Here is a 24208-nt window from a genome sequence, read left to right as displayed (position 1 = left end):
CGAATATCTTTAATTACTACATCTTAAGACTAATGAAAATCAAAACATACAAAATAAAAACTAAAAATTGTGCAATAAAAAGTAATAGAAATCTATCACAAAATATATCTATAATCTATTATATTTATTCATATAATTTGAATGAATATTAATAGTTGTTTACCCACATAGCCGTAGATAAATTTTCATATTATAAAATATATATATATATATTTATATTATTTTATAGAGAATTTTTTATAATATAATTAAATAAAAAATATTATAATTAATATAAATTAATTTTAAAAAGTATTGAATTTTAAATTCAAATAAAAATATTAGATTGAAATAAATAAGTTTGAATGATTCTATACATATTATATGTTAATTAGATTGATTATATTTTCATTTTTATTTTCTCTTTTTCCATTCCATTGCATGCAACTACGTTAAGGTGATCGGTGAGTTTTATACTCCCACCGTCCAGAACTATAGTCTAAGTTGTGTTTGAGAGTCGATAAAAAGTACGGGATAAAATTAATATAAAAAATAGTGGCAATTGTGTAATATTAATGAAAAAAATAAGGGTAATTTTATAGTGATATAATTATTTATGAAATAAGACTATTGTTTTGGAACGGACAAAAATAGTAAACAAAACTATTTGATTGGGATGGAGGGAATACTCTATTTCTTTTTTTCCCAAAAAGAAAAAGAAAAAAGAACCGGCGGTTCTAAAATTCGATTTTAGATGGCGGTTTCGGTTTGAAACAACGAACCGGTGGTTCGGATGGAGGGAATACTGTATTTCTTTTTTTCCCAAAAAGAAAAAGAAAAAAGAACCGGCGGTTCTAAAATTCGATTTTAGATGGCGGTTTCGGTTTGAAACAACGAACCGGTGGTTCGAACCGCCGGTTCGGAACCGATTGGGTCATTGGCCAAGGATTCCAAACTTTGTGTAGGATATTTGCTAATTGAAGGACGTCATTGGGTTTAAAACAAATTTGAGGGACTTTCCTGCAAAATCAGAAAAGTTTAATTTAAGGGTTCTTGAATCTTGAGGCGCACATTTGGCATTCCATCGCTTCGGTAGAGCGCCCGTCGACTGTTGGTGATTTCGAAGCTCTCCGCAGCAGCGAAAATGGTACTGAATGATTCTCGTCGTCTTCCACTACTTCCCTACTTGGTCTAATCGCTTGTTTTCTGCTTCATTTTGCGCAGTTGTTTTTCTCGTATTTCAAGGATTTGGTGGGGAGAGAAGTGACGGTGGAATTGAAGAACGATTTAGCAATTAGGGGAACGCTTCATTCGGTGGATCAGTATCTCAACATTAAGTTGGAGAACACCAGGGTTGTTGATCAAGATAAGTACCCCCACATGGTAAGGATTCTGCTTCTTTCTCTTCGATTTTTGGTAATTAAATTCTCCGTAACCCTCGCGCTTAGGGTTTAAGATTGAAAATGGCATATACTGCTAGGTTTTCCAGAATTCTAGTTTTTAGGTTTTTTTATCTTCTGTTTAATTTGGTTTCCATGATTTGCAACTTTGTGCGCGTTGGAATTGAATTCAATAAACACCGTCGCTCAAAATTGGAAGACAAAATGGTTGGATGCAGCCTTTTGGTTGTTCAATGTTAGAATCTTGGGATAGGTTTCAGATTATAGATAAACCTTGATTTCGGTTTTCAAACACAAAAATCTTCAATTTACCTTGAATTCAGTTTTCTTGCACAAATTGAATCCATTTTTCATACACAAATCTTCAACTTCAAATTACATTGAATTCAGTTTTCTTGCACAAATTGAATCCATTTTTCATACACATAAATCTTCACCTTCCATTTGCCTTGAATTCAGTTTTCCTACACAGAAATCTTCAATTTACCTTGAATCCAGTTTTCATGCCCAAAAATCTTCAACTTACCTTGAATTCAGATTCTATACACAAAAACCTTCAATTTACCTTGATTCTAGTTTTTATGCACAAAAGTCAACAATTAAAAAGGCTCTTGTATCATATACAAATTTTCCACATTCAAAGCATCAGCAGTTTGCCTCAACACTAATATTTATTTACCTTCAAATGGGATCAGATGTTAGACTATTCAAGTTTGTTAGATTGAAATTCAGAGATTCTTGAATGGCTTGGACGAATTACAGTGTGTTTGCTTGCAACTTAGTAGTGTTTTCGAGTGTCTCAAATTTGAAACTTGTAATAAATGATAATTTCTTGATTTGATGCTTTAAACGTAAAATATGTGTTAGGATGGGATGTATTTTTGGTCAAAAATATATTTTCCAAAAAATTGGTGGAAGTATCAGTTCTAGGGTTTCATGTGCATATACTTTTTTGTTGGAAAACTCTTTAATATCTAACTACACGCCACTTAACAAAGATCTGTAAATTTTGTATCTACTCATTCTTGAATGTCTTAATTCTCTTTGGCTGCTGTTCAATGACAGAGCAATTTTCTTGTCTGTCAGCTCTCTGTGCGGAACTGTTTCATCAGAGGATCTGTGGTCAGATACGTCCAGCTACCGCCTGAGGGCGTCGATGTTGAACTTCTCCATGATGCCACCAGAAGAGAAGCTCGGGGCGGGTAGCTCTCGAACGCCAAGGCTGTTCATCGAAATGGCAATTAAATTTGAAGGCTTTAATTTTATTCACCTGGAAAATTTTCTTGAAAAAATTCCAGTTTGTGCTGTGTTAATCAAAATAGCCATTTTGAAGGTGACATGCTAAATGTAGAATGGAAGATTAATAGTTTGTTTTTTTTTTTTTTTCTCTATTATTTCGGGTTGCTCTTTTCTTGTGTTTTTGACATGTTTTTTAAGATTTGATTTGATTTTTTTTTTAAATGTTTAAAGGAAATGTTTAAATATGAAAACTCAAAAAAATTAAGGGTGTATTTAATTCTGTTTTTTTATGGTATAACTTATTTGGAGTTATGTGAGAAATGATTTAGGGAGTGTTTGATAAATAGCTTTTTTGAAGAGGTTTGGCCAGTCAAAAAGCTAATTTTAAATTAGCTTTTTGGAATAGTTTTTTGGACTCGTAAAAATTTTTTTATTCCTTATATGTCCTTAAAAATTTATTATAAATTTTACACAAATAAATATATTTTGATTATTTATTAATTATATTAGAATATTTTATTATATTATAGTTTTACTTTTATAAATTTAAAATAATTAATTTTTATATAAAAATTATTTTAATTATAAAATATATAAATTTATTAAAATCAATATAAATAAAAAATATAAATATTAATAATTTATTTTTTTTATTAAAATTACATTATATAAATTTTATACTAAAAATAAATTAAATTTATTGAAAATTATAAATATAATGAACTAATCGATAATTTACATAATAAATATATATATATATATGAAAAATTTATTATTTTTTACAATTTTCAATAACTAATAACAAAACATTTTAAACATTCTAAACTCAAAAAAACATAATATACGTATAAACGGCTGTTTTACCAAACATTTTAATACAAACAACCAATCGAATCAACTAGTCAAACCAGCTAATTGAATCAGCTATCGGACTAATTGAATCAGCGTCTCTTAGAGTTTTGGATTGTTGAATTTCTATTTTTAGGATAAAAAAACAAGAAAATCAAAACAAATACACAATTAGGGGAAATATTTGTAATGATTTTTTAAAGTAAAAATTATTGTTGGATTTGATAAATTTAGATAAAAACAAGATAAAAGATATCTATGGAACAGTAAAATAATATCATAAAGGTAAAAAAATAAAAAATAATTAAAAAAAAAATCTAGGTTTGTTTGAATGTATTAATTTTGCATTCTAATAAAATGTAAATTTGATATTTATAAGTGAAAATTGAATGGTAGTTTGACGAAAATCTCGTAGGGAGTATGGGTTTGGTTTTTTTTCAAAAAAAATATTAATATATTTTTTTAAAAAAATTAATATTATTTATATAATTTTTTATATTTCATTTAAATTTTTTTTTTGTTCAAATCAAAACACAGAACAAAGGCACCTAATCACCTATAGCTTTTATTTATTTGGAGTTGGAAAATAATAAGGGTATATTTATCTATTTATTTAATTTATGTTTTCGTTTACTCTACGGAGGAGTATATATATTTTCATTAAATAACTCTCCACAAACTTCCAAATACATTGACTGAAGTAAGCCTACGTTTCACATATACATACATACATACAGAATGGTACTCAAAAATTGACTTCCTTTCGATGCTGATTGAACCTTCCTGCTCATGCTCCTGATTCGCAGTTTCCCACTCTTCTCGCCGACCACCGGAGGACGCTTTCACGTCGCCGTTTTCATCTCCGACTTGACCTCAGTTTCTTCAATTCCACGAGTAATTCAAACAAATTTGATTTAATTTAGGGATGGGGGCGGAGGTGAAGCACCGATGGTTGGATTCTGTAATGGAGTTGACCAAGTCCGCGCAGGAGAGGGGCGCTGACCCCCTCATGTGGTCGATAGAGCTCTCCTCCAACCTCTCCGCCGCCGGAGTTTCCATGCCCTCCGTCGAGCTGGCGGAGGCTCTCGTTTCTCACATCTGCTGGTCGAATAATACTCCCGTTGCCTGGAAGTTTTTGGACAAGGCGTTCGCCATTCGAATTGTTCCACCTATGCTCGTCCTCGCCCTTCTCTCTCACAGGTTTGCATTTAACGTCGTCGCTAATCATTTGGGTGCTCCTTTTCTGATCGAGTAAAAAGTTTATTATATCTGCGTGTAGAGGCAGGATCATTTCATGTCATGCTTATCGGATTGACCTTGCAATTGTATTTTCGAAATGGTTTGATGTGAAGTGATGAGGGAGTATTGTGCAGGGTAATACCGATGCGGAGGAAGTACCCTTCTGCCTATAGACTGTACATGGAGCTTCTTAAAAGATATGCTTTCTCACTGCCATCTCTGATCAACGGTCCCAACTATCAGAGGTATGTTCATCTGCGTTGAAATTTTACTATTGTCGCTGTGGATACTTACCCTGAGCTCTCAGTGTATCTTACTTATTTCGTAAGTGTTTCTTAGCTGAATGATTATGTACTGTTGAAGCCTTATGCGTGGTTATTTGTATATTTGTTTATTTTTTTTCATTCCAAATGAGTTCGAGGATCATGATGGATGTATGTGAGAATACAACTGCAACTTTTAATGTAATTGGTGGGATATATTGTTGAATGAGAGGGAGTTTTCTCCCCAGGTGAAAGATTAGTGTGGAGATACATCAATTTGTTCATGGTTTTAGTTGGTTACGGGGTTCTGACTGTTGAAGGGACAGCAGGTCATGTAGCATTCGGAACAATTATCATTTCTTGAATCTTGTGTCATTTAGCAAAATTGTATGCGGTTTGATTGGGGTTGGTTTGATTGTGGTTGAGTTGGATTGTATATAATCTTTTGGATTTCTTCCCATTTGTTCAACCATATTTAACCTGTGCTGGTCGGTGGGGTGATTTTTCTGGTTTCACGCCTCAATAAGATACAGTTTCCACACATAGTCAATGTTTAGTATGCGGAAACTGGACGAATATTATCTTATCGTAGAAGTCATTGTGCGTGTCTTTTGTTAAGTGTGACTTTCCAATTTACTATATGTGTGTTTTCATGCAAAATCCATCGAATCCTACAAAAAGTGCATATGCTTCCAAAGTAATATGTAACTATAGTGTTCAACTCTATCATTTTCCTTAGATTTATTGAATTATATGCATTGCATTCAGTTGTGTTTGTGTGATATGTTAGCAGATGAACTGTGAGTGTCGAGTTCTACAAAAATCTAGTATAAGTAGTTCCAAGTGTCGTATCTCTATTTCATTTCTTCTGGCAATCCGACGATCTTATGTTTTGACGAAAAAGTTGATGTTTAAATGAAGGAAATGCGATTTTCATTTTGCTTTTAATTATTGACTTTTTTAGCATCATAATTTCTGAAAGAGTTTTGTTGCTAGCATTGATTCCATCAGCTACCTAATTTCAGGATAATGGAGTCTATTAATGATGTGCTCCAGCTATATAAGATATACGGGATGCATTCCTCTGAACCAGGGATCATTGTTGTTGAATTTATATTTTCAATTGTGTGGGAGTTGCTTGATGCATCACTTGACGATGAAGCTCTGTTAGAACTCACTCCTGAGAAGAAATCAAGGTGGCCAGTCAGGAGTCAAGACATGGAAGTTGACTCTCTTGATAATTTTGAAGGAAAAATAATGGAGTATCAGGTGGCATTGAGTAAGAAAAATACTGTTATGGCTACTGAAATAATTGGTGAATTTTTTCAAAACAAAATGACTTCCCGGATCCTCTACTTGGCCCGCCGGAACATGTACGCAATTTTCTATAAATATATGTATATATATTTTTTCCTTTATTTTTTTTTTTTTTTCGGAAATACAGTTTTGACTCTTAGATAATCTAAGCTTGATTTATAATTGCCAGATGCATTTAATACACAATAGTATGCTTGTTTTGGACTTCCCCACAATCATATATAAGTTTCACAAAAAAAAATGTTGAGCTATCTATCTGGCTGTAGCTTGGGTTTTTTCTTTTTTCTTTTTACCAATTTGTGCTTAATTTATAGTTGAGATGTATTTAAGACACAGTTTATGCTTGTTTTGGACCTACCCGGAATCATATGGAGTACAAGTTTTACAAAAAAAAGAAAAAGAAATAAAATAAAATAAAATGTTGAGCTATTTATTTGTCTGTAGCTTGATTTTTCTACCGATCTCTTTCTCATAAAAAACTATTTCTACTTTCCAAAAAAATATACTAGTTTTACAATATGCATTCCTCATTTTCTCTATAGGCCAAAGGACTGGGAATGCTTCACTCAGAATTTGAGATTGCTTGCAACAAATTCATCATCCTTAAGGAACTCAAAATATATATCTCCGGAGGCACTCTTGAAATTAGCGTCTGATACTCGCCAAGTGCTGTCACATGAATGCAAAACAAACTCAAAACAATTTCATGTTGTAATAGCTAAATCTCCCTCGGAATATGTTGGTAGTTATCGTTGTAATGTTCAATCAACCCTTTGGATCCCCATAGAGCTTTATTTAGAAGATGCAATGGATGGATGCTATATTAGGGCCAGTAGTGCTGCTGAAACTCTTACAGGTATATTTCATGAAACCATGGCTCACAAGTTGCAAATGTGGTTACCAATTTTCTGATCCAAAGTGCATATTTCAGGTTTGGTGAAGGCTCTCAAGGCTCTAAATCAGACCACTTGGCTGGATACATTCCTTGGTTTGTGGACTGCCGCTTTACGTGTTGTTCAGAGAGTAAGAACTAACACAATTACTTTCCTTGCAAATTTGCTCTGGTATATTATTAACACAAGGCCTTTTTAATGACATGAAATTTCTATCCATGAAATGATGGTACGAAAATAATTGCCAGTTTCCTTTTATGTTGGCATTTTCTAGACAAAGTAAGTTATTCCTTCTTTTTTACATAAAACAAAAAAAGAGAGAAAGAAAAGAAAAAAAGAAACTTAAGAGTGTGATCATAATCTGACCAAAACCCTATGATTATCTTTTGCCTCACAATTTATATGATTTGAGGCTCTCTTCTTACACCTTGCACAATATGTTACAAGAATTTACTAATCAATTTCCAGTTGATATGTGTTCAATAATTGTTAATACAGCTCAATATTGTGGCCTTTTTGCTTTTAGAAAGCTAAATTTTATGCAATATTAACTCTGTTATTTTTCCCCCGTTTGGATCCATTCAGGAGAGAAATTCAAGTGATGGTCCTGTTCCTCTCCTTGACACTTGTTTATGCATGTTATTGTCCACCACAACACTTGCAATTGTGAATATTATTGAAGAAGAAGAGATTAAATTGGTTAGTGAAGCTGAACAAAATTCTATCAGTCAAAGAAAAGATATCCAGCCGCAGGGAAAGCGCCGTCAGGACTTAGTGTGCAGCCTGCAGTGGTTGGGTGACTTTGAAGGCTTGTTGGATCCACCACCACCTGTAAGTTCATTGGCTAATCAAGCTGCTGCAAAAGCAATGTTGTTCCTTTCAGGCGTAACAGTTAGCGGTGGGCACCTAGATGGCATGAGCTTGAATGACATGCCCTTGAATTGTTGTGAGTATTTGATATTTGCGGAGTTCCATCATTTTTGTTTATTGGTAAAGTCACTGATTGAAACTTGAAAGTTCTTCTTTTTGTATTGTTGGCTTGCTTATAGACCAGTATAGGGTTCAGGGTGGAATGTGTTGGTATATATATTATATGGTTACCCGTGCAATGATGATTTCTTTGCATCGCCTGTTCGTTCTCTTTTCTTGTGTTTCTCTTATTCACATGCTGAACTTTTAGTCGCCTTTTTTGAGTTTCTGTCTTCTCTTTGTGTGCCTATATTAGCTTAAGTTTAATTTTAATTTGTTTTTGTTATATTTAATTTTTTGTTTGCAACTGAGATGGCTGGGCGGGAGTGTGACATGTAGTTCATGAAGGATTGTTTATTATTTGTCACCGCATCATCTTTACTTTTATCTTCTATATTTATCTAACTTATGTTAATTGCAGCTGGGAACCTTCGCCATCTAATTGTTGAGGCCTGCATAGCCAGAAACATTTTGGACACATCAGCCTATTTGTGGCCTGGATATGTCAAAGGCCGCTGTAGCCAGATTCCTCGAAGCACTCCTGGCCAAGTGCTCGGTTGGTCATCATTATTGAAAGGGGTACCTTTAACTCCTCCCATGGTCAGTGCATTGGTGTCAACTCCAGCTACTTGGTAGGTAAAAGAGTTGCTTTTTTAATGCTATTTATCTGTTTTCTAACTTGTGTTGATGTAATAAAACATCCTAAAATATTAATTTCTTTTTAACATTTTCATTGGCTATTAACACCGGGATACATTGTGGTCTATTCTAGAAATTTGTAATTCAAGAAATAGGGGGGTTTTTTAGATATGTTTTGGGGGTTTTTTGTTGTTTTCGAAATAGTAAAATTAAAATTGAAATAGGTTTTTGAAGTGATGTTTAAGTAGAAAATTATTTTGTATGTCATTGGGGGAACTATTAGTTCTCTTTCTATGTATGTCATCGGTCATTTTCTGTTTGAGGGAACTTCGTTGCAAGTGTAAAACATGTGCTGGGACTTAGTGCAGTTATCCAGTAGACAGGAAGGAGCCTAAATAGACCCCCTTTTTTCTTTATAGTATTTCGCACTATTGTACTGGATTTTTCTATATATCCATATGGTAAAGCAACTGAGTTTAGGCTTATGGATTTGACATAAGCTTGGCAGAGATAGAGAGGCTGTATGAGATTGCTGTCAGTGGTACAGATGATGAGAAGGTTTCTGCTGCTACAATATTCTGTGGAGCTTCTCTTTGCCGTGGTTGGAATATACAGGTAATCCTTATTATTGTTTGTGCCTGTAAATGTATTTTATATTATTACTCAAGAGCCCGAAACATTTTGGTTGCTTTTCAATTTGGCTGTTGAATTATTAATTTCCCTTTAGCACCCTCCAGTAGAGATTAGAGGTGGTAGGAACTCTAAAAGAAGGCAGTTGTTTTGTATGGGATAATACACGAGTTTCACTTTTGAATGGCTTTACATCGAAAAATGATACGGCATAATTTTTTGTCTGTGTTGACAGGAACATACAAGCCTTTTGATCACAAGATTGCTTTCACCAGCTGTTCCTAAAGATTTTTCTGGAAGTGAGAGCCATTTGATAGGCTATGCTCCACTTCTGAATATTCTTCTGGTCGGAATATCGTCAATTGATTGCGTACAAATATTTTCTTTGCACGGATTGGTAGGCCAAGCTTCACTTCTATTGCCACTGCTTCATAATTTACATATTGTTGCCTTATAGTGCTCTGAACAAAACATGTTCTCTTTCGACCATCAATTTAATACATATTCTAAACTCAACCCATAGATTATATATACGACTTTTACCCGTAGTTTTGCATTACTTTCTGCCGTTTAACTCTTGTTAAATATATTCCAGGTTCCTGATCTCGCAGCTGCACTGATGCCAATTTGTGAAGTTTTCGGTTCCTGCACGCCGAATATGTCGTGGAAAGTTAGTCCAACAGACGAAATTTCTTCTCACGACGTATTTTCAAATGCATTCACTCTATTGCTGAAGCTCTGGAAATTTAATCAACCACCTTTGGAGAATATAATGGGGGAGGTGACTCCAGTCGGGTCCCATATAACACCTGAGTACCTCTTACTGGTGCACAACTCCAATTTAGCACTGCACGAAAACCCTCCGAAAAATCAGCTTCGAATCAACCGGCCATCGAGATATTCAAATCCCTCTTGTAGGGATCCTATATTCATGGATTCCTTTCCAAACCTCAAGCGTTGGTACAGGAAGCATCAAGAATGTATTGCTTGTGTTCTTTCTAGTCTGGTTCCCGGGAATCCTGTTCATCATATTGTCGAGGCGCTCCTGAATAAGATGTTCCGAAAAATCAACAGAGGAGGTCCTACTCCTACCTTGTCTGCTACAACTTCCGGAAGCAGCAGCTCGTCTGCATCAGGAATAGACGATTATTCTCTCGGCCTTAAGATACCCGCATGGGATATCCTCGAGGCTGTTCCCTTTGTTCTTGATGCCGCCCTTACTGCGTGTGCTCATGGGAAAGTGTCGCCGCGGGAACTGACCACGGGTTTGTCTATGCTATATAATCAAACATTCGTGCATATCGTTTTCATAATTTTATTTGTCCTTCGCAATATATATTAACAGCTAAACTGCTTGGAATGTGTTTTAGGGCTCAAAGATCTTGCCGATTTTCTCCCCGGTTCGTTGGGAACTATAGTCAGTTACTTTTCAGCTGAGGTGACTCGTGGGCTTTGGAAGCCTGCTTACATGAATGGAACCGACTGGCCGAGCCCGGCTGCAAACTTGTCGAGCGTTGAACAGCAGATTAAGAAAATCTTAGCTGCTACTGGTGTTAATGTCCCGTGTCTTGCTGCAGGTGACCATTTCTTGCAACGGATTGACTAATTAGGATACAAATTAAACTCCTCTGCACTGATAATCGATTTTCTTGCAGGGGGAAATTCTCCATTGGTACTTCCATTACCCTTGGCAGCTCTTCTCAGTCTCACAATAACATACAAACTCGACAGAGGCTCCGATCGATATCTAAACTTGATCGGTCCCGTTTTGATCAACCTCGGGATTAGTTGCCCCTGGCCGTGCATGCCGATAATAGGCGCTCTGTGGGCGCAAAAGGCTAAACGATGGAACGACTTTCTTGTGTTCTCCGCAGCCCAGACTGTGTTCCACCACAATAACGACGCGTTAGTTCAGCTCATCCGCGTCTCCTTTACGACGCTCCTCGGTTTGAATTCCTCCTCCGTCGCTAGCAACGGCGGGGTCGGACCTCTCCTCGGCCACGGCTTTGGTTCTCACTTTTCCGGTGGCATTTCCGCCGTCGCCCCCGGCATCCTATACTTGAGGATTCATCGAGCGGTCCGGAACGCCGTATTTTTAACTGAAGAAATCGTCTCTGTTCTTATGGACACTGTGAAAGACATTGCGAATTGCGGGCTGCCGGTCGAGAAATTGGAGAAACTCGGCAAGACAAAGTTTAGGATGAAGTACGGCCAGGTTTCTCTCTCCGACTCAATGACTCGAGTCAAGGTTGCGGCGTCATTAGGCGCTTCGCTCGTCTGGCTCACCGGAGGTTTGGTTTCGGTACAGTCACTAATCAAAGAAATACTCCCGTCGTGGTTCATATCCTTCCACGCCTCGGATTTAAAATACGGCTCCTCCTCCTCGTCGTCGGGAGGGATTGTGGCGATGCTCGGAGGATACGCGCTCGCCTACTTCACGGTGATCTCGGGAATATACGCGTGGGGGTTGGACTCGGAATCGCCGGCGTCGAAACGGCGGCCGGGTTTTCTTGGGAAGCATTTGGAGTTTCTGGGTAGCGCGATGGACGGGAAGATATCGTTGGGGTGTGATAAGGGTACTTGGCGGGCTTATGTGACTGGGTTTTTTAGCTTGATGGTGAGCTGCACGCCGGCGTGGATGGTGGAGGTTAATGTGGAGGTGGTGAAAAGAGTTAGCAGAGGGCTGAAGCGATGGAATGAGGAGGAACTTGCTCTTGCTGTTCTTGGAGTCAGCGGGATTGGCGCCATGGGAGCTGCTGCTGAAATGATCATTGATGCAGGTATTTGAATTTAAATTTAAATTTGAATTTGAATTTGAATTTGGGTTTTAGGAGAAAGAATCATACGTTATTGAAATGGTGTGTGTTAATACAAATAGAGAATATATGTTGAAAAATGAAAATCAGATTAGATCTCCTACAAATTTTGCTACGGAAAGATATTCTGTGATACAGGGTGTGTTGTTTCTTGGTATTTCTTAACATAAATTATACGTTTATCACGTTGTGTAGATATTTTCTTTTCTAACAAAAAATTATATAAAGTACTAATTTTTATCATTATTAATTTTTTTTTTTTTGAAAAAAAAAATTCAAAACTCTTTGCCGGATCCAAACTATTATGAATAAAAATACAAAATACAAAAATAAATTAAATGCACCAATTAGAAATTCACGTGGGCCATTAGGCCGACAACATATCAGGCAGTTGGAAGTTAGCTGTTGGTCTCGGCCGGCAAGAAATGTGCCAAAATCGCATGGGCCGACATTTAATTTAGCCTGTTCTATATGGGCTGATGGTATTTGGGCCTATCTGATATGGACCAGTAGAATTTAGTCCGATCCGATATGGACCGACATTAAATGAGCCTGTCTGATATGGGCCGACAACAAATGAGCCTGTCTAATTTGGGCCAACAGTGTCGTACATGGGCCTGTACGATTTGGGTATCACTAATTGTGTTTTTTAATGGGCCTATCAAATCTGGATCAACTGAAAATGGGCCTATGTGGGCCGGATAATTGGGCCTATCGAATATGGACAGGTTTGCTTGAGCTGAATAGATTTGGATCTATTTGATCATTTGCCGATAATAATTGGGCCAGTCTAATGGAAGAAAAACATAGGCTCCATTGTATAAAACTCTTGAAAGTTGTAATCCCTGTTTAATCAAGTAGTCTTGTATAACATTATATGTTATTATTTTAAAATTTTTAGATAAGTATTTTTTTTTTATATAATTATTTTGGAATTTGAGATTAAAAAAATAATAAAAAAATAATAAATTATAAAAAATATATTTAATGAGATATTTTTCAAAATTGATAATGTGGAAAATGTTTTTATTATTGTTTGGATATATGTTTAGGTAAATTATGATTATAAAAGTAAAATATATTTTATTTTATTTATTTTTTAGTGGTTTGCAGGGGTTTTGCGGCAAAACCCAGAGAAGGAGGAGGGGAGAAAGGATGGAGGTGCAAGTGGCGCTCCATCTCCACCTGCTAACGTGCGCCTCACTTCCGCCGCCGGTGAATTCTCCTTCCGTCGCTGCATTTAATAAATCCAGAGCTTTTCGAGCAAAGCGTTCTATCAGAAGTAAGCATCTCAACTCTTTCTATAAAAACTTTGAGGTTTTCTTTTGCTCAAAATTGAAGGTTGATGTGGTTGTTGGCGTTGCACTCACCAGCTTCTTGTAGAAGCAAGAAGATTGAGGATAAAGACTTGTATGGACTTCCGAAAGAGTACTACGACGATGTACGTCGCCTTCGCTAGATTTGCTCGGATACTTTATTTATTTAATTTTTTCCTTCCAGCGATTTCCTGGTTTATGTTTCAATTAATTATGCGCTGTGAAGTTATTTTGTTGAAGAATGTGTTGAGTAGACAATGTTCATGGCGTCAGTATATTGAAAACAAGTACACTCCTCCATTTTTTTTCTTAGATATGTGGAATCAGAAAATAACAGTTGACAGTATTAGCCATTTTGATGTTAGGAATGGCAAGCTAAGCAGAGGGAAAAGACAAAGGAGCTCCGTAGGAAGCAAAAAGAGGAGGAAGAGGAAGAGGAAAGGAAGGTTGACGAATACCGTGAAATTGGAATGAGGCTGAAGGCTTATCCAGATGAAGAGCTTCGAAAAGCTAAGAAGTTAGTTACTAGCTTTATAAGAGCAGCCGAAGAGATCGAAGAGGTATTATAACTGCATTAAAATGAAGACCAGAAACCATAATCCTTGAAAGTTATTTTAGCCATGATTAAAGCTGGAGGTGAAAGAAGATAAATTTTTGGCACTTCACTGGATGCCCAACCCTGCAATGAACAATCAGTAATTGTAATAATAATTGTTATCCCCACCTTTATCCACAGAGAATTGAAGAAGCTGCTGAGAAAGGTGAACTGAATGAACTAGTGCTGTTGGTGATATGGAATCGCCTTGATCTCGCTCGCCGAGATGTGAGTTATTTTACAGTTCCTGTGATGAGTCTTGAAATTATTGATAGTACTGTTTTGATGGAGGGATATGGTGGGTGGGTGATCTGGGCATGCTTTTGTTCTCATTCTTATTCCAGAAATTAATTCATACTCCGTTGATCGGGTGTGATTATAATCTTATAAAATGCCATTTGAGAATTTCCTTGCCTTGTCAAGGTTGCAGAACTTGCATGATTGGAAATGAAATGCAACCGAAATGAGATGTGTAGGATGCTGGATGTGAGGTCTTAGTTTTAATTCATGTGTTAAGCTTGGTAATTATTGAACGGTAGAAACTAGTAATTTGATATGATACTAATAATCTAACTTTATTTACTTTTGTATATTATATCAGCATCCTTGATATCTCAACCTTGCAATTTTAGTCATGCTTATAAATGAAATAAGACTTCATAGTATATATTACGTGCACAATTGAATTGGATGGAATGAATATTGAATAAATGTAAAACTGGAGATAGACATTATTGTTAAAATATATTTAAAAGCAATATATTATATTTATGGTAGTTTTCTTATTTAAGAGGTTTATAGGATCTTTGTCTTATTTATATGATTTGTACATCACTATAAATATGTTCGTATTCTTATGATTGAAATAAAGAATTTCAGTTTTATATTCTAACATGCTATTAGAGCCAAATTCTTTCTGGGTACATCCATGACCCGTTATATCTCATATATATTTTAATATTTTATTGATGTATCCGCTTCTATTCACAGTCATGCTCGGTCATGCTGTTATTTCCATGTCATCTCTGTCTTTAGTACTCCACTGATATAGTCTACTTTTGACTCTAATGCCGTTGAGAGTCCTGTTTTTAACTCTAACTCTATTGAGAGTGGGGAGTCTTGTTTATGACTCTAGCTCTGTTGTGAGCAAGCGAGTCCTGTTTCCGACTCGAGTTCTATAGAGTGAGCGAGTCATGTTTTCGACTTTAGTTCCGTTGAGAGCAAGTGAGTCATGTTTCCAACGTGTTGAGACTTCTACTTCTGACTCTGATCCAGTGGACGGATACACCATTTTCAGTCAATCTTAGTGAATTCAAATTCGTATGTGGAAGATCTCGGCTATATCTTTTTTGGTCACTTCTGGCAAAATCAAGTTTGTTTGATCATATCTTGAATTTGAGGAGGGGTGTTAAAATATATTTAGAAGCAATATATTATATTTATTGTAGTTATCTTATTTAAGAAAGGTTTATAGGATGCTTGCCTTATTTATTTAGATGATTTGTATATAAATATAAATATGGGGGAAATTGCATAACAAATTGTTTCATTACATCATGCCTTTGTTCAAGAAAGTATTAAAACCGCTATTAGGAGGTGCCCTGTGAGCCTTGGAAAAAACCTATTTCTCTCATAATTTGTTGTAATTTCGATAGTGTAACTTTAGACATTTGAATGCTTGTTTCAGGAAGAAAAGGATGTCATTAGAAGCCTTGATCTTTTGTACAGGAGGGTTGAGGTATTTTATTTCTGAATACTGTTTGTTAGATTTCTTCATTGTAATTATAATTGCCCTTTTCTTACCGTTGTATTTTATCTTATTATTTTTGAGTTTTCCTACTCGCTGTCCTCCTTTACGGGCTTAAATCCTTGCTTTGATATGTATGAATCATCTCTATGTTCAGACTGAGATTTTGAAACGGGAGGCGACCCCAGCAATGAGCTTACTTAATGAACTATTAAATATGCATGATGGGTTTGATGAAGAGGGTTGGCTCAAGGTATGTAAGAAGCGTATGATTCAAAAATTTCCCAGAGAGGATCCATTCAGTATTCTAGTACCTGCTGGATTCGACATTGATAAGGTAAATTCCTCACAGTCCATTTGAGTTCATAAATCTAATTACATGACATAATAATAAATTAATGTATGGGTTGTGTCCACATTAACTTCTAAACATGACTGTGCTTTGCAAGTGCATCAATCTGCTGACGAAATTGTTTTGTTTGCTTGTTTGTCCTAGCATCAAGGACCAATGAGACCACCCGTTGAGACTGATGATGTTCTTCTAAGAGTAGATTTTGTAAGGGAAGTCGATGCACTGCTGCAAGAGGTCCGATCTGAACAAGAGGCGGCTTCAAAGCAAGCCCTTGATCCAGAATCAGTTGCTAGTAGATTAAAACAGCAGGAGAAACAGCGTGCCATTCGCCAAGTAGAAGCACTATTGGATTTGGCCATTAATTTGACATGGTAGCCCAAGAGTAGTGAATATCCAACTGTACTACACAGTGCTTCAGTGTTTCGTCAACAATACCTTGGTTTATTATATTATCCAGAAGACATGTTTACTTATGTATACATACATACGCACGATTAATTAGCACCTGTACATTCTCTACTGTTCACGCCTTAACTTTGTCATATGAAAGGATTCACCATGACAGTTGTTAGTGAGGTTCAAATTAAACTTTTATTTGATCAATCTTGTTGTAATAAACTTGAATAAATCAATATTTGTGCATTTACAGTGTTATATCCAGAAGCACGGCGTAGGAAGGAATGCTGCCAGGTATGTGGAAATACTCATGGCTGTCCTGCTGTTTCGTCTGATACAGTTTCTGCAGTGAATCTGCTCTGCTGTGAAGTTCTCTTTGTAGGAACAAGTGGACTATTCTCCTCTTTGTCCGGTGCTGTTTCCCCTTCAATCTCAGCTGATTTGAACACCGGATGTACATAAGCATCATGTAGGTAAGCTTGTAAGTTCAGGTTTGGCTGCGTAACTCTTTCTAATATATCCTTCACTGTTGCATCCTGTTTCATCGGAAATAGTTATAAGTTCCTAAGCTAGTTTGATTAGTTGTACTTGAATATTGTCTAATTAAAGATAAATATAGTTCTGAGAACTTTTCAGTAAAATAGCCTGGACTAACCTGCAGGGGGAACTTAACAAATGCGGACTCAAACCGTCCTTTACAGAATCGATGAAACCAGATGGTCAGGATAGGAAGTACGAGCATCAATGGAGTTGATTGTGCAGCATCCTTTGTGCTCAGCAGTCCCAGCAGAAGTATTTGTGAGATTATTAGGCTGATGATTACACGAAAATGAACATCTGGCCAAAATGCAGCTGCACTCTCATACTTCTGTTCGTAAACATTGATGATCTGTTGGATTTCGAAAAGCAAATGCACACACTTGAGTATTGATTTTGTCATCTTAAAGTATAGTTAATGGAGACCTGTGGAAGGTAAACCTGACCTGGTGCCGGAAAACCACATAAGCAAAAGCAAAGAAGACAATGATGAAAGGTAATATAAATGGTGTGATGGCTGAGTACACGAGCCCCAGTAGAAAGTACAGCTGTATGCGAGGTTCGTAGGAGGCGAAGTTTATATAGCCAGGATCCATTGCCTGGTCCCTGTCCTGTTCTGTCTTGACCAGAAATGTGTTCTTCAGATGGAAAATGATTAAAGGAACCAATCTGATAATTTCTGCAGCTACCCCAGCCCAGCCATCGACCATAATGTAGGTAATGAAGAAAGTGGCTTTCATTGGAATGGCAACACCCAATGTTTCTGGGATCCTGCAAGGTAGCAAACACATGGATACCATCAATTTTTTTAATTATTCAGACGGAAGTTTCTAGTTCTGTGCAGCAAGACTATATGTGTGATTATTTGAGTCGATAATGACGTATATAGGCATTTGATTGTTGCAGGGAAGAACTGAAAAGCAACTCACTTTGATGGGGCCTGGTTGATAAACTTATGGAGCTGTTCGAATGCTGCCCCTGTGACGATACTTCCGCCAAAGACATTTACAAGTACAAAAAGATGATATTTTGCAGCTGATCGTCTGTCCAGAGATGAAAACGACGCATGCCCTTCGATTTTGGACATTGTCATCAGGATCGTTGGAAGAATGATCAAGAATAACTTCAGTGCAATGCCGGGAAGAAAGCCTTGAACAATGGACTTTATCTTCCCCCTGAAGAATTAAGAAGAGAACCCAATCATGAAAATTGCTGAAGAGAAGAGACAGACCTCACTTTAAAGTAACAAGCTTACGTACGCTTCAATCAACGGTTTGAGAAATGGAAGGACCTTTTCAATGCCATCAATACTTGCCACAGACTGAACGATTGCAATGGGGATCATGAAAAAGAATGTGAGGAAGAACAACGAAACAGCCACAAGGAGTTTCTTGACAGCTAGCTCGAAATATGGTACTGCAAGATTGTTCCAGTAGATGTCTCGTGGCTCAGGCGCCCATTCCGTCAGCCAAATAGTTGGATTTCTTGTTTGTTGAGTTTGAGCACATACGGCTGCTCCCCAACGTGACTTGAATGAAACAAATGCAGCTGGAACTATGTTCTTCGGATCACTCATTACCTTCTCCCTCTCTGCAGCTTCCTACATTCGGTGGAAAGACAGTAATTACAAAGACGAAACTCATCAAGGTATGATATGAATCAAAAATCATATGGATGCTTGACATGATTCTTAAGTAGCACCTTACTCGCTCACTTATCTTCTCAATTTCTGATGTGTAGTGATCAATGGCATCGACAGACTTTCCCCACATGCCCATAAAACCTGTCTGTAAATACGAGTCGAAAGTTTACTCTCAGGCTATAGAAGATCGAAAGTTTTTGGGGTAAGAAAATCGAACCTTGGTTCTAAGTCTCTTCTTTGGATTCCTCTCGTGTCGAGTTTGATAGTAAGTTCGCCAATTCAGTAAGCTCTTCTTCTCCTCCACCAATTTAGCAAGTTTATTTGCATTATACACAACCTGCAGTTCTTTGATTGATGAACTTTACAGAGAATCATACAACTTCACTCAGATTAACTTGAAGATACTGTGCAACGATTCACACCTGATGTGAAAGATAATGATCGGGATGATTCACAAGAAAGAAATGTTCAACGTGCTCGCTGACGGATTCATCCGGATCGTGTGGAACATTTCTCACAAGAACCTGAAAAATGAATCTTGAAAAGATCAGTTGCAAGGTAATACTATTATGGAGATTTGGAAATGTGCACTAAATATAAATTTTAGACTTCGTCTACTTCTAAAGTTTCGAATTTTTATAATATTGTAAAAAAGTTACGATTTGATGCAATGTTTTGGAAGAGAAAAATAGTTATTTGATGTAATGTTTTTTAAAAAAATTGATGAATTGACGTTGATGAATAGTATTTAAATGAACTTACTGTGAACTGATCAGGGCGACGTTCCTCTGCAGCTAGGAATTGGAGCCTCTTGTTGGTTACAATCTGGTACTCTTTGTAAAGGACGTAGAACGTCCAAAATGTGAATATATACGCCATTCCGATGTGCGCAACGAATCTGAAAGGAAATGGGCATTAGAGAAACACACAAAAGCACTAAAAGAGAAGCATTCATGGCCGCCATATGTGACCTCACCTTAAAGATCCCGGAGGAACATTGGATATGGAAAGCTTGTCGACATCACTGTATGTTATATCTTTGTCATTCGCCAGCGCTTTCCCTGTCCAGTTAACGGGAACCAATACCCCGAAAGCAAGAAGTGCAATAGGTACGAAGATTTTCAGCCTATATTCGAAAATGAAATTACTTCACATTACTGCTAAAACTATTAAATAAATCGAGTAGCTTTTGAGCCAAGCTCGATTTGGCTCGTCAGCACCTTGACTCGACTTGTTTATATAGAGATAAACAAGCTGACCACGAGCTTGGGAATTTGTTATTTCTATAAACGAGCCAAGCGTTGGTAGCTCGATTGAACTCGTTAATAATGACATATTTGTATTATTTTATATATTATTAAAAAATTTAAATCAAAACTTATACTCTCTCTGTCCAATTTTTATAATTTTAAAGTATATTTGCACGGATTTTTCGGTAATTGTTTTTTGTAATAAATTGACAAATTTACCTTTTATGGTAAGGTAGAGATTAAAAATGGTAAATGAATAAAGAATAAACAAGTAAAATTTGTGTTTAAAATTTGAGATAGGACAATAGTTGTTGGGTATTTCAAATAAGAAGATAGAACGTTAGTTTATGAATGGAGAAAGTATTTATTAATAAAATTTAAATATTTTATTATAATAATAAATTGGGAATAAAATTATATTTATTTAATTTATATATTAAATATATATATATATATATATATAGTATGCATGAAATTTGAGTCGAACTCGAGTTCGAGCTTGAGCCTGAGCTTGAAATCGAGCTTAATGACTAATGAGCCAAGCTGAAGACACCATTTTAGCTTGAATCTTAAACAAGCTGAGTCAAGCCTATACCAATGGCATGTTCGAGTTGAGTTCGAACAACAGATACTCAAACTTGTTCGGTTCGTTTAACAGTTCTAAATTTTTCTGCAATAGATATCAATATTGTCATTATTGAACAGTCTCTCTTACCCGAGAAGGTAAATCCTAATATAGACAGCAGAATCGAGCCCGGCGTGCTGTATCAACTCGGGCTCCGGCATTCGCAGCGCGGCGGGCATCCAAGTCCAGAACTTCAAATACGTTTTGGCGTCTAAGTTGATGAACTTGCTGACCAACGGCCCGGAACTCTTGGGGCTCGCTCGCACGCCCTTTTTGTACCATTTCGGAAAGTAGACTCTGTCGTTGATCGGCTGGAGGCGCAGGAACGCAAAGGCCATCAGAAACGCCACCGCCGACACAAGATTGATCACGGCCGACGCGGTAATGTCTTCTTCACTAGCCATGGTTTTTTTAAATTACCTGCAGAATTATGCCTACAAACTTGCCTGCATTTAGTTTAGAAAAGAATGAACATAAAAATGATCGAAGATCTAATCTAGTATAGAGCTTTTATTCCACATGAAGCATGTTTTCGATTATAAAGTAGAGAATCTTTAGTAAAAATAAATAAATAAATAAAATCATTGACCTTAGGATCATCGAAAAAACCATTCATTAGAATTATATATAATAACCCTTTTGAGACAAAACTGTGGTAATTGAGGAATGAATGAAGGAGGAGATATTAGGAAAAAAGAAGACTATGCTAAGCTAAGCTGTAATACAGCACTTTGTTGTTTTAGATATATTCTTGTTAGTGGAATGTGCTATGATGCTCTTTTAGATTTATTGGGAAATTATTTAATATAATGAATAATTTACAAGAGATTTAAGTTTTAATTTAAATAGTATTTTTATTAGAAATTGTGAAATTCTTTTATTTGAAATTTAAAAACAAACACATCCTAGGCTTGTTTTAGATAGAAGTTTTTGAATATTTTTGGAGTTTTGGAAAAGTTTCAAAATAGTTGACCTTCTGAACAAATATTATACAGTTTAATCATATTTTAAATTTTATATTTTATATTCCCTCTGTTCCAAATACCGTGCAATATTTGTGTTTGGCACGAGAATTTAGGTGGGGAATATTAAGTATGGTAATTTGAGATAATTTGTATATTAAGTAATGTGATTGGAGAGAGAAATGATTATTTATTTTTTTATTTGAGCGACGTAATGAGATGAGATAAAGTGAAGTATATATTAATATATATATAAATATTATTAATTATTTCTAAATTTAGAAATATTGGAGTGAGTCTAGGACAAACAAAAAAAAATGTTGCAAAGTGTTTGGAACGGAGGGAATAATATTTTAAATTTTAATTAAATTATTTAATTATTTTAATATTAATTTATAATTATTTTTATTAATACACTTTTTAATTATTTTTCTAATTATTTATGTTATGGCGGAGGGAGCAAGGCGATAGGATGTCTGTCATTTGGTTGGGGGTAACGAATGGATTGTGGAATGACAAAAATGCCCCTGGATTCTAATTCTAGTCTGCATGTCAATGCGCCATTGAATAGAATTTTTTTATTTCATTATTATTGGCCTTGGCCTGCATGCCTAATTAAAAAATAATGGCACCACATATGGCAGAGCCGAAGTTAAAGTTAGGATAGTGCTACTTATTACATTAATTTTGTTTTATATGTGTGACTTTTTAGAATTCTAATTCTTTTTTTTAGTTAAAAATGATTTTTGGATGTTTTCATTTAGAATGACATTTGGTTATGAATGTTTTGTTTATAGACATTTTTTAAAATTTTGATATTATTTATCAATATTTTTTTAAAAATAAATAAATATATTACATCAATTTTTATTTTTTATTTTTTCATAAAAACTTCCGAAGCATCTATGTAAACGGAGCATTAAATTTTTTTTATTAAATTTGTTGGGGGTGCAAATTCAAATTTCATCAAAGAACTCATAACCTTATAAAGTCCTACATCTAATTCATTCAAAAATAAATCAGAATTCGGCATGTTTCCCAATCCTAGCTAACAAAATTTAAATTTTATTTTATAGTAAAATTTTCAAATTATATTTGAATACATTTTAATTATTGATTTAAATAATAGTTAAATATTGATATATTGAAAAGAAACGAAAAAGGGAAATAACAAAAAGCAAAATACAAACAAACAAAGCCTGCGATCCATTTCATAGAAAACCGAATAAAGTCGAAATACAAGGGACAAAACTCAAACAAACAAAACTTAAGCACATAAATGAATTGCTGGTGCATGAAGGACATGCAAAGCAAATAAAAAGTGTCCTCCAGATTCCCCAATCCATCACCAAAAAAATAAAATTAAAAATAAAAATAAAAGACAAATATTCGTATACAGACAGATGCAGTAACTAACTAAACTTCAACTTTAACCGCTGCTGCTGCTACTGCTCCCGGTAAATCTGGACCGTCCATCACCATCGCTGATACCGTCATCATCATCCGACGACGATAAACTCACCAGCCAGCACATCCCATGTAGATGACCGTTAAGACACACAAAATACTCCAACCCGCCGGCGCCGTCCCTCGAGCCGAGCCGCCGCGCCGCGCTCTTTCGTGGTATCATCCGCGCCGCCGTCATGCTCCACACGCGGGTCCCGCAGTACGGACAGCGGATCCCGTCCTCGAACTCCACCTGTCTCCTTACCAAACATTCCCGCGTCCTCGACCTCTGAAATGACCTAAATACCCCTCGGTATATTCCGACGTCCTCCCCCTCCCCGCCGCCGCCGCCCCCCGACCGGTGCTCGCACGGGTCCGTCACGTACAGCACATCCTCCCGGCAGTCTTTCCTCAGAAAACTCAAACCGGACGTCTTAGAAAACCGGCTCGACTCGACGAAGTGACCCGGCTCCGGTCGGCGTGGATCGAAATGCCGGACTGGCGACTCGCACCCGCCGCAGAAGAATAACAGTTTCGCCATCGCCGGCCAGCCGCCGATCACCCGGCCGCCTTCCGCCACCGCCGACATCATCCTCCTGGCGCGGTAGATGCAGAGCTCCCGCCAGAGAAGGCGCTTCGCCACCGCCCGGAGCCGCCTGTCCACGGAGGCGGTCCGGCAGACCGTACGGATGTCCCATTTCATTGACTCGAAAACCAGAAGTAGAATCTTCTCGTTGTGTATTCCCGGTTCGGCTGACTCGGTGAGTCTCGCCGACCGAGTTGAACTCGACCCGGCTCCCAAACTCATTGGATATATAAATTATATATAATAGAATAGAATTTTCCGGTGAACGACGCAGCCCGGAGCCGCCGTGCCGGCGAGCCGTGGGTATATATAGCGGCACGTGCTGGGGGAAAGGGAACAGTTTAGGAAGAAACATGCCGGGTTCTGATTGGTCCACGTCGCGTGAAATGATTGGTAAACATGGATCAATCGTACGGCAACAAATGGCATTCAGGTAAATTTTAGGACATCTGAGAACACGTGGCGTGTGTGCTTTTGGGGATACCCTACACGTGGGCCTTCCCTGTGGACGCCGCGTGTAA

At 36.7% G+C, this 24208-nt stretch overlaps 5 protein-coding genes across 9 annotated transcripts; 3 read left to right on the top strand and 2 right to left on the bottom strand.

Moving 5' to 3' along the window:
- The first annotated feature begins 1002 nt into the window (after positions 1–1002).
- On the top strand, positions 1003–2754 carry LOC127242896 (sm-like protein LSM2). 2 transcript variants are annotated; one of them, XM_051262616.1, is made up of 3 exons: positions 1003–1126; positions 1204–1362; positions 2445–2754. In XM_051262616.1, the coding sequence occupies exons 1-3, from the start codon at positions 1124–1126 to the stop codon at positions 2583–2585; spliced, it is 303 nt and encodes a 100-aa protein (XP_051118573.1). In that variant the 5' UTR covers positions 1003–1123; the 3' UTR covers positions 2586–2754. The 2 variants fall into 2 exon arrangements, with proteins under 2 accessions (XP_051118573.1, XP_051118575.1); XM_051262618.1 differs by having other exon boundaries at positions 1004–1126; positions 2466–2754.
- Positions 2755–4201: 1447 nt separating this feature from the next.
- On the top strand, positions 4202–13995 carry LOC127242815 (mediator of RNA polymerase II transcription subunit 33A-like). Of its 4 annotated transcripts, XR_007836893.1 has the most exons (15): positions 4203–4667; positions 4841–4951; positions 5995–6342; positions 6829–7142; positions 7218–7309; positions 7765–8125; positions 8570–8780; positions 9288–9402; positions 9653–9814; positions 10013–10682; positions 10788–10994; positions 11073–12197; positions 13347–13515; positions 13607–13674; positions 13915–13995. XR_007836893.1 is itself a non-coding variant. In XM_051262512.1 (14 exons), the coding sequence occupies exons 1-13, from the start codon at positions 4393–4395 to the stop codon at positions 13475–13477; spliced, it is 4122 nt and encodes a 1373-aa protein (XP_051118469.1). In that variant the 5' UTR covers positions 4202–4392; the 3' UTR covers positions 13478–13515; positions 13607–13675. The 4 variants fall into 4 exon arrangements, 2 of the variants coding, with proteins under 2 accessions (XP_051118469.1, XP_051118470.1); XR_007836894.1 differs by lacking the exon at positions 13915–13995 and having other exon boundaries at positions 4202–4667; positions 13337–13515; positions 13607–13675; XM_051262512.1 differs by lacking the exon at positions 13915–13995 and having other exon boundaries at positions 4202–4667; positions 13607–13675.
- Positions 13579–16618, top strand: LOC127242857 (protein PALE CRESS, chloroplastic). Its single transcript, XM_051262568.1, has 6 exons — positions 13579–13674; positions 13915–14109; positions 14286–14372; positions 15832–15882; positions 16049–16228; positions 16388–16618. Exons 1-6 carry the CDS (start codon positions 13579–13581, stop codon positions 16616–16618), a joined length of 840 nt encoding a protein of 279 aa, XP_051118525.1.
- Positions 16619–16904: 286 nt separating this feature from the next.
- On the bottom strand, positions 16905–21097 carry LOC127242816 (CSC1-like protein At4g02900). Its single transcript, XM_051262514.1, has 11 exons — positions 20784–21097; positions 19795–19944; positions 19581–19716; positions 19241–19342; positions 19036–19155; positions 18883–18963; positions 18436–18776; positions 18106–18351; positions 17623–17947; positions 17295–17528; positions 16905–17175 (listed from the first exon to the last, which is right to left on the bottom strand). The coding sequence occupies exons 1-11, from the start codon at positions 21095–21097 to the stop codon at positions 16948–16950; spliced, it is 2277 nt and encodes a 758-aa protein (XP_051118471.1). The 3' UTR covers positions 16905–16947.
- Positions 21098–22838: 1741 nt separating this feature from the next.
- On the bottom strand, positions 22839–24008 carry LOC127243035 (EID1-like F-box protein 3). The gene has a single exon (XM_051262873.1). It carries the CDS (start codon positions 23907–23909, stop codon positions 23085–23087), a length of 825 nt encoding a protein of 274 aa, XP_051118830.1. The 5' UTR covers positions 23910–24008; the 3' UTR covers positions 22839–23084.
- Positions 24009–24208: the final 200 nt, after the last annotated feature.

This window comes from Andrographis paniculata, unplaced genomic scaffold (genome assembly GCF_009805555.1).
Source record: "Andrographis paniculata isolate CXL003 unplaced genomic scaffold, ASM980555v1 Contig89END, whole genome shotgun sequence".
NCBI lineage: Eukaryota > Viridiplantae > Streptophyta > Magnoliopsida > Lamiales > Acanthaceae > Andrographis > Andrographis paniculata.
This window is presented reverse-complemented; position numbering and strand designations above follow the sequence as displayed.